This window comes from Solanum pennellii, chromosome 11 (assembly GCF_001406875.1).
Source record: "Solanum pennellii chromosome 11, SPENNV200".
NCBI classification, from domain to species: Eukaryota; Viridiplantae; Streptophyta; class Magnoliopsida; order Solanales; family Solanaceae; genus Solanum; species Solanum pennellii.
The window spans coordinates 15,873,322-15,882,971 of NC_028647.1; the positions used below are offsets into that span (position 1 = coordinate 15,873,322).

The 9,650-nt window shown below is 35.6% G+C and overlaps 1 protein-coding gene across 12 annotated transcripts; it reads right to left on the bottom strand.

The window, feature by feature from the left end:
- Positions 1 to 204: 204 nt before the first annotated feature.
- On the bottom strand, positions 205 to 8,041 carry LOC107004946. 12 transcript variants are annotated; one of them, XR_001454802.2, is made up of 3 exons: positions 6,716 to 8,039; positions 6,255 to 6,348; positions 205 to 467 (listed from the first exon to the last, which is right to left on the bottom strand). XR_001454802.2 is itself a non-coding variant. In XM_027913010.1 (3 exons), exons 1-2 carry the CDS (start codon positions 7,857 to 7,859, stop codon positions 6,759 to 6,761), a joined length of 912 nt encoding a protein of 303 aa, XP_027768811.1. In that variant the 5' UTR covers positions 7,860 to 8,041; the 3' UTR covers positions 205 to 467; positions 6,716 to 6,758. The 12 variants fall into 12 exon arrangements, 8 of the variants coding, with proteins under 8 accessions (XP_027768811.1, XP_027768809.1, XP_015058866.1 ...); XR_001454799.2 differs by having other exon boundaries at positions 205 to 548; XR_001454801.2 differs by having other exon boundaries at positions 6,251 to 6,348.
- Between the last annotated feature and the right edge of the window lie 1,609 nt (positions 8,042 to 9,650).

Here is a 9,650-nt window from a genome sequence, read left to right on the forward strand (position 1 = left end):
ATCTTCAATGGAGAAATGAGGTATAACATTATACTCGAGAGGCCATGAAAATTGTATCTTTTACTTACCATCAAGTAATGGAAATTCCAAGGCCAAATTACTACACTAATACTCAAATTATGTGTCATAATGTGAACTTTTGAATACCAACTATTACAAAATTAGTTGCTAAAGGGAAGTAGAGGGTCTTTTCAAGGGAAGAAATAAACCTTGATAATGAGGAATGAATTACATAGGATAGCATAATTTGATACAACCTTTTTAATAGTAGTGTTATAGATAGAGAATTGTACTATAAAATTCGAACAGAATAAGCTGCGTGTATCTCTAACAGCTTAATTTACCCTTACAAATAGTAACAAGAGAAAAATCAGAATGGTGCTGATACATGCTTTCTCAACTACAGCATTGCTTTTCAAAAAGATCAGTATTAGTGGCCTCCTCATAGCAACTCTATGGCAGCTTTTCTGAACGTCGCAGCAAATTAAAAATGGTGAGAAAATCACTCTTCTGATCCTTTGAGCTCAACCATAATATTCATTTATCCTCTACAACAGTACTCAAACTTCAGAAATCTTAATTTTATTTTCTTCAATCACAGAGACAGGTGTTTAAAAAGATATTCAACATGACTACATAAAAGTGGCCCTTTTATGTTTTAAGTTAATGTCAGTATTGTGGTGAGAGGTTTAGGCATGACCCCAACCTGTATATTAACAATATGAGAGTAACAACTTGTTCTGTCTCAAACATCTAATATCTAAATCAAAAATATTCTTCTTAATTTTGATTCTGGAGTTCATTTATCCCCCACTATACACTTGAGTTGGGTGAAGGACAACAATCATCATAGTTCCCCAAGAATGGACAGATTCACTTCTACAGCATGATGGAATGAAGAGTTTAGATACATCAAGTAGTCTGCACTTCTCAGGATCGCATCCAGACAGAATGCCAAGGGGTAAATAATGATCGTACTTCAAATTCAAAAGTAGAAGGTTAGACATTGAAGGTTTTAAAGAGAGAATAAAAGAATGATGGGACTCCTTTATGGTGGCAGGTAAGGCTGATTTTACTCTTAAAAGAAACTGAATTCTTTAAAGCAAAGCAGGTCGAGTGTGATACCAACAACTTTGGCAGTCTAGAGAGAAGAAATCAAGAGTTACGAACGAAATGCTTAAGTACGATAAAATACAGGAACAACTTACTAAAGAGGATTTGATCTGAAATGTTAATGTATTTATGGAAATAGAAGATGTACATAAATGTGATGAGATAGTAAGGAGACAGAGATCTAGGAATCTTCAGCTGAAATAAGGTGACAAAGACACTAAGGGGTCATTTGGTAGAGTACAGAGATCCAGGAATCTTCAGCTGAAATAAGGTTGACAAAGACACTAAGGGGTCATTTGATAGAGTGTATAAGAATAATGCGCATGATGTATTAGTAATGTTTGTATTAGTTATGATGAGATTTTTTATGCAATGCTCGGTTTGGTGTACTAAAAAGATTATACATTGCATAATTTTTGTTCAAAAAATATTTGTTTACAAAAATATCCTCCATAAATATAATGGAAAGGATGTAAAAGAAAATTGAGGGACAATTGTGTCTTTAGCAATATGCTAATGCATGCATTAGAATCCATTGCATTACTAATGCATAGAACTCCATGGTATTAGTAATATGCTAATGCATGCATTAGAATCCATTGCACTACTAATGCATAGAACTCCATGGTATTAGTAATACTTTTCAATACACAATAGATTGTATTACTAATACAAGCATTAGTTATGCATACGTTAGAAAAGTGTACTAAACAAGGTACTAGTAATAAGACCAAATTAATGCAAGCATTGCTTTCTCCAATACACTCTACCAAATGACCCCTAAGTTATTCAAAACAATGACTAATGCTATCGGAGATATAATATGATTGATAAGTTGGATATTGATGGAGAAACAGAGGAAGATCCAGAGGCCATCAGAAGAGGGATCTTAACATTCTATCAGTACTTGTAGACTGAGAATGAAAAACAGAGACAAAGGTTCAACATGAACAAATGCATGTCCAAACAATCAGTAAAGAGGAAGACAGCTAATTACAAGGTCCTTTCAAGGAACAGGAAGTCGCAGAGACCATTAAAATCTGTGTAAATGATAAAGCCTGGGCTTTGTCAGTTACATTAGTTTCTATCGAACATACTGGCCAATAAAAGCATCATGAAGGCAGTGAAGTACATTCACAGACAAGGTACTTTTGAAATGAGCATAAACACCAAGTTGTACATCGAAAAAAATGTATGATGATTGTGTGAATTTGGGATTTTCTAATCAATGTTCTAAATGATATGGAATTCAGTAGGAAATGCCTAAAATGGATGTTCTTCGGCATCAGCACGGTCAGATACTCAATTTTGATTAATGGTTTTCTTGCGGGCTTCAGATGAGGATGTTGAGATGGATGTGCAGACATACTAGGAGCGAAAAGATTAAGAATGAGGTTATTCGGGAGAAGGTAGGAGCCTGTGGCAGACAAAATGAGGAAAGTGAGACTCAGATGATTTGGGCATGTGCAAAGGAGGTGTGTAACGCCCTAGTGAGGAGGCGTGAGAGACCGGTTGTAGGAGGTACCCACAGAGGTATGACGTAGGCCGATGAAGTATTGGGGAGAGGTGATTACATAGGATATGGTTCAACTTTATATTACCACGGACATGACTCTAAATAGGGAGTTGCGTATTAGGGCAGAAGGTTAGTAGGGGCGAAAATGTTGTCTTGTTGTGCATAGGTTTAGACTTGTTAGTGCCCGGCATAGTGCTAGTCGTACCCTAGTAGTTCTTGCCATATGTCGTGTATCCTATTTGGATTATCACACTATTTTGTTGTTGTTATTGTTCCTTTCTGCTAGATTTTACACTGCTTCTTCTTATTAACGGCTATGCTTTCTTTATTGTTTCCTTCTTATTTTACTTGGGTTTGATACAGTTGAGCCGAACGTCTTTTGAAAACAACCTTTCTACCTCCTCGAGGTAGTGGTAAGGTTCGCATACACTCTATCCTCTCACGCCCACTTAGTATGATTTCACTAGGTATATGATGTTAATTTTCCTATGAGCTTCTTTCCTTAAAAGAATGTGAAGGACAACCAGTCATAGTGGATGGATAAGAGGCTTTAAAGTGGCTAGCATTGGGTTCAACAATACAGAAATACCCTACTTTTTACAGCATGATAATACACTAGTTTATTCTATTGGGGAGCACATAAGGCATTTAACGTTCACTATTAACTATATTTGAAGACTTACTCTGGCCAAAAAGTAAAATGGAGGAAGAGTATTATGTTCTCTGTGAATCAAATGCCCAATATTTCAATACTTCCTAGCATACAAGAATGTCAAGTTGGAAGCTGCCTAACTAGAAACTTAAGGCATTTAGGTGAGAAGAAAATTGGCAAGGGGTGATAGCAAGATGGGAAAGAAGATTCGCAAGATCATGATAGTCACTATTCCTGTTACCAGCTAGTGTAGAGAAAAGATTAGATGCCCTATGAAGATACTGTGTCTGTCATATGGAGCTCTATTACTATTGGCCAGAATAAAAAAGATTGGTGATCAAGAATCTGAAGTAGATGTAGCAGCATTTTGATGGAATGGCTATTGAGCGACAATAATAGAAGAACAAGCACTAGTCAGAGAAGTTATCACTAATCTGGGGGAAGAACATTTTGAGGCTAGGGGTAGCAGAGGGGGATTCTGATCATGTGGGATAAAAGGGAGTGGGCAGGGCAATGGTGGAGGTGATTCGTCAACTGATCTCTTGTGATTTTTTAATTTTTTTGCTATAAAACAGGGGATCTAACCTGGTACATCACTATCGTGTATGCAGATTGCAATAGGGTGACAGGAAGAGAGTTGTGGAGTGAGCTAGCAGTTACTAGAAGCAGATGTGAGGGACCATGGGTGGTGTATGGGGACTTTAATGTAACCACGTTTGTAGCAGAGAGAGTAAATTGTCATAGAATCTCAGGGGCAATGTTTGAATTCTCTAAGAGCGTACACCTGGAGCTGGTAGATCCCCCTTCATTTGGAGGACCATTTACATGAAGGAGGGGGGAAATCACAACAGTGCATCTAGGACTGACAGGTTCCTCTATTCAGCAGATTGGGAGGACAACTTTCTCAAGTCACGCAAATTTTTGTGCAATGAAACTAGGGAGTTTTGCATTGCAAATTCACTGCCCAATAGTGGAATATGTTTTTCAGTCTAACAAAGACTATGGACAAGGAATGAGCATACAACTGACCTCATGTACTGTTGGATTTGAAGAGGGGGAGGCAAAAGAGCTGATGGAGGACAATACATTCATGCGTTTGGTGGACAATATGGAAAGAGAGGAATGAAAGATGTTTCAAAAATAAGATTAAGTCCATCCATGAAGTCAAATGTAATAGCTTAGAGACTTTACTGTCTGGTTATAGAAAATTGCATTGAGGAAATAGAAGTGTTGAATGATCTCCTAGGAGCACTGTAAAGCTAGATCTTACTATATCGTAACTTTTTTTGAGGGTGGCCAGCAGTCCCTAATTGCTGAGTTATACAAGAGCACTAATTATCAAACAAAAGAAAAAAGAAAAAAGAGAAGTCATCACTATTCTCCATATGGGGTGGGAGTATAGAGGAATGTCAAAAATTTGTAGCCCTCTTTTATCACATATTGATATTAAAGTGGGTAATGGTGGGAGGGTATCCTTTGGAATGACAACTGATTAAGGCATGGTATCTTGAAAGAACAGTTTCCCTTACATACTCAACAATGTACAACAGCTAGAGACTACTTTGGGCTCCTACAAAGAACTTGGCTGGAACTTCAACTTTTGAAGAAGGTAATGACTAGAAAATAGGCCGGGGTGCAGATTTTTTGAAAGCACAAGAGCATTTTTACGGTTTAAACAACTATGAAGATAAAGTAAATTTGTGTTTCAAGATGTCCCTCTATGCTTCTCTTACCTCTGATGATCAACAAGCACTCTCTTGACTTAGAAGATGAAAGGAGGACAAACTATCAAAAGTTACATGTTTCTCTTGAATAGTAGTCAAAGAATCATGCTTGCCACATGAGAATTGTAGAAAAGGCGCTTCCATCTTTTGTTCCAGATGATACTTGTGTGGAGGTAAACTAGAGATAGTAAGGGTGCGCTCAGGATGGACCAAAATATTTTCCAATTATCCAATGTTTGATTGGTGAATATTTTTGGATGATATTTTTTCTAGGAAAACAAGTTCCTTAAAAATGAGGAAAATGACTTCCCTAGTGAAAGTAAGTAAATTAAGTCCCACAAGTAGCATTCCACATAGGTTGTGTCCGCACACCCTCCAACACACCTCATCTTCACCCCCACTCCCTGTAACCCCCATCTCACCACCCCACCCCCACCACCCATAGTGTTTGTTTAAATTATATACAAATATTTTTAGGATAATTTTTTTTGCTTACGTACCAAACACAAAAAAATAAGTAATAACCTCACTGATTTTCCTAGAAGCTTTTTCCTTCACACCGAACATACCCTATATCATCTTGTCCCTACATCGCCCTAATATGGATATTTGGTGTGTGTTGTGTGTGCGTGGAGGGGGGGGGGGCTGAGTAAGTAGAGGAGACAAAACAAGCGGTGGAATCTCACTCTTGTGGTGAACTTGTTGGAGATAGAGGAATGCAATATGCTTTCAAGACAAAGTCATCTCTCTGCTGAATATCAAGATTAAGCCAAACATGTTTCACATTTTTATGTAAAAAGGGAATTGTAAATGAAGTTGAATCATTGAAAGATCTAATAGGGACTAATGCTTTGTACTATGTAATACCCTCTATATATTGCAGAACCTTTGAGCTAAAGCAATAACATACCTTTTCAACAAGGAAAAGAAAAGAAATGGATTGTACAGGGTTTGTGGCACAGACAGCCTAGTTTCTACACTACCATGACTGCTTTGAGACTACAAAAATGGAAAATGTCAAGTGATTTCCAGTTAGGAAAAAAGTATATCATATAGATTAAGGGTCAGTCATGCTAGAATGCTTAAACATACAAGTTGATTCGTGAAGTATTTCAGAGGATACTTTAGGTTCTCTTTTACTTATACACTCATGATGGTACCCATTCTCCCAGGACAAGTACATCACTAAGACTCTTAAGAGTCAATGGACACCTTTAAGAGTTGTCAACAAAAGCCAAAAGATACCTACTGCATGTAGAGCATCACGCCCAGTTGCTCACACTTGACCAGGGTTGATAGAAGGTGCTCTTTCAAAATATAATGAAGATAGTTGACCCACTTACCTAGACAAGACAATAAAAGAAAATCTTCAAGCCAAAATTAGGTTGACAAGCAATATTGCCCTATCACAAAGATGTGAGATAAAGAAACTTCAGTTAAACGAGAACAAATATTGTCCTGATTGAGATAAACATTCAAATATCAATGTCATATAAATCGTCTGATTTCTATACTACTTGTCAATAAGCAAGAATCATCAGTTGAATAGAAAATGAAATTGATATCAATTTCTAGTTTTTGTCACTCCGTAATCTTTTGAAAAGTCATTGTGCAACAATAGATCTGCAGCAATTCAAAGTAAACAAGCAGTAACATGCTTGACAAGAGCATGAAAAAGAATCAAAGATATTTTCAAGGAACTGAATAAACCTCTTTGCTCTGCAGCCATTGTCTCCACTGTAGGGATTTCTCTTCAGCTTCTACTTTTCATGTATAAATCATACATCTCGGGCATCTTTTCCCTGAAAGGAAGTACACATTTCTTTTGAAAATCTGATTCAGAAAATGACACAGCAGTGTAAAGACATAGCCTCCCTTTTAGAAGCTGGTTTTCTTTAAGAAATTTCAAGATTTCATTCCTTGGCACGATCCTCTTCTCCATGCTAAACTTTAAAAGCGGTGCACGAGAAGCCAGATAATTAGGTTCATACCCCAATTCGTTCATGAAAAACTTCAATGTAGTCTTTATCTTAGCCTCTGATGAAGCCAAACAGTAAGGAAGCTTTTGCACCATTCGGCAGATATCAGAATCAGACCATCCAAAACTGCGAAAAATATCTAATTTCCTTTCTAATTTAGATTCATCAAGCAACACAAGTACTTCAACGCCATGAAGAAACATCCCTGAAGTGAGAGGCATATGAAAATCATTTACTAGTCGATGTACTGCTCTCTCAAACCACTCAGGACTATTGAGGAGAAACCTAGGATGCCTGTGAAAAGCCTTGAGAATATGAGGCGTTGAAAAGCCAAAATTTTGCAACAATGATATATTGGGTGGCATAACTTTAGGAAGATTGTAGGAAAACAACCTAGGCTCTTTTATAAGAATCATAGCAACATGATGATGAGTAGGCAATAAATCTCTTAGATAAACAAGATTAGGCTGTATAATAGTATCTAAACCTCTTGTCAAAAAATTGCTTCTTCTCATAAATGTAGCAAGTTGAGATACAGACAAGCCAAGTCCTTGTAAAACCTTGATCTTGGGTTTGAGATTTTCATCAACACGACAAAACAACAATTGAGGAGAAGAAGAAACAAGAGTTTTGATCTGTGATTTGTTCATACCCATTTCATCAAGGAGATCAAATAACAAATGCGGGTCATAGTGTCTGTGTTTAGTACGAGATAGCTTGGCGCTTGTAGAAATGGCTTCTTTTGTTGAGAAGTCAAGTGAGTTTACCAGGAACTCCGCCAATACATTAGCAGGTGCCGCCGCCGCCGCCGCAACTGTGGAATAAAGGCAGGAAAAAAGATGCTTTTGTGCGCCATTGCAACTAATTCTAAACATCAAAACAAGCACCACTTGTTATTTGTCGGCAGTATCCTTACTTCCCCTCTGCTGCTTCACCCGCCTTAGTAGAATGTAGATGAGTCTTTAGATTAGGGCTGGGCGTGTGGCCGTCCAGCTCAGTTTGTAAAATTGTTTTTCCGTTTGCAGTTAGGTGATTTTTTTTTTCCGTTTATATGTATTTGAGTTTGACTATAGTGGATTTGTATCTATGCGGGTCATAAGTTATATTAGTATTATTATGTTTGATACAAGTTGTGTTAGGTATAAAAGTCAACATATCTAATATCATGTTTGATTAGTAAGAATTTAATTGTTATATAAAAGTTATTCATATATTAATTTGTATGGTGTTTTGTTACATTTTTTGTAGTCATACATATTTAATATCAATATAACTAATGAGAGAATCTATTATAAAGTTATGCAAGATAAAATGTGGAATAGTTATGTGTATATTAGTTATATATATTACAATGATAAATGACTGATTTACCCTATTGATTTATTTTATTTTTTTAATAGGAAACTTTACTGTTTTCTATTATATATAGATTATTTTCATTTTTCTTTTTACATATTTACAATTTTTTTATTAATTTAAGCAAATATAAATACTTTTAAATATTAAAAATTTTAATTATATATTTTTTAATTGTAGATATGCTAATCAAATATTAGCATTATATATTATTCGATATATTCTACATTTTATTAGCATATATTATTATTTTGTAAATAATATATATTAATTATCTACAGCAAGTTTAATATTCAATAGTTAATAATTTATGTATTGTAATCTCTACATAACTAAATAATACTTACATAATTAATATCCGCATAGCTAATACCCACATAATTAAACTCAACATAACTAATATCTGCATAACTAAGCCCTGCATAAGTAATAATACCTACATAATTAATACCTGCATAACTTATACCTCCATAATTCTAACTAGTAACCAGACGACCCTTAGAGTCCCTATCAATGACAACTCAAGACCAAACATAAGTCTTTGGTAAAGAAAGGAACATTCTCATTTGAAAAAAGTTTGATTTAACATAAATTAATTTTTATGTTGTAAACATATGGATGTCACAATATTGTATATAAATAGTGTGTGCAAAAGTGTGATTTTTGTATGCAGCTTGTGCCAAGAGATGGATGACTTGTGTCTGCCATCCACTACCTCGTGCACATTGCCTATAAAAGGGGCATTGCACTTCATGTGAAAAGAACAACGAATGAAGAAATATACAGTACTTTACTCTCTCCATTTTTCTCCTTTTTAATTTGTTAATTTTGGTTAGTTACTTTATAATACGTTATTAACACGAATCTCTGTCAATTTAAGTAAAGACTTTAAAAGCTTGAAGGTATAAATTTTCCTTTCTTAGATAATGTTGAATCTATTTAAATTTGAATTTCTTGCTTTAGACATATCGGAAAAAAAAACTATCTATCATGGGTACTCAATGCAGAAACTCATCTTGATGTGATGGGTCTAGAAGACACCATACAAAAAATAATCAGACATCGAATCGAAACCGTGCTAAGGCAATGATATTTCTCCGTCATCACCTTGATGAAGGTTTGAAAATGGAATATCTCACTGTTAAAGATCCTCTGGTGTTGCGGAACAATTTAAATCATAGATACGACCACCTGAAGTTGGTCGTCCTTCCACAGACACGTTATGACTGGAACCATTTGACACTTCAAGATTTTAAATCTATTTTGAGTATAACTCTTCCGTGTTTTAAATTATCTCATAATTAAAATTA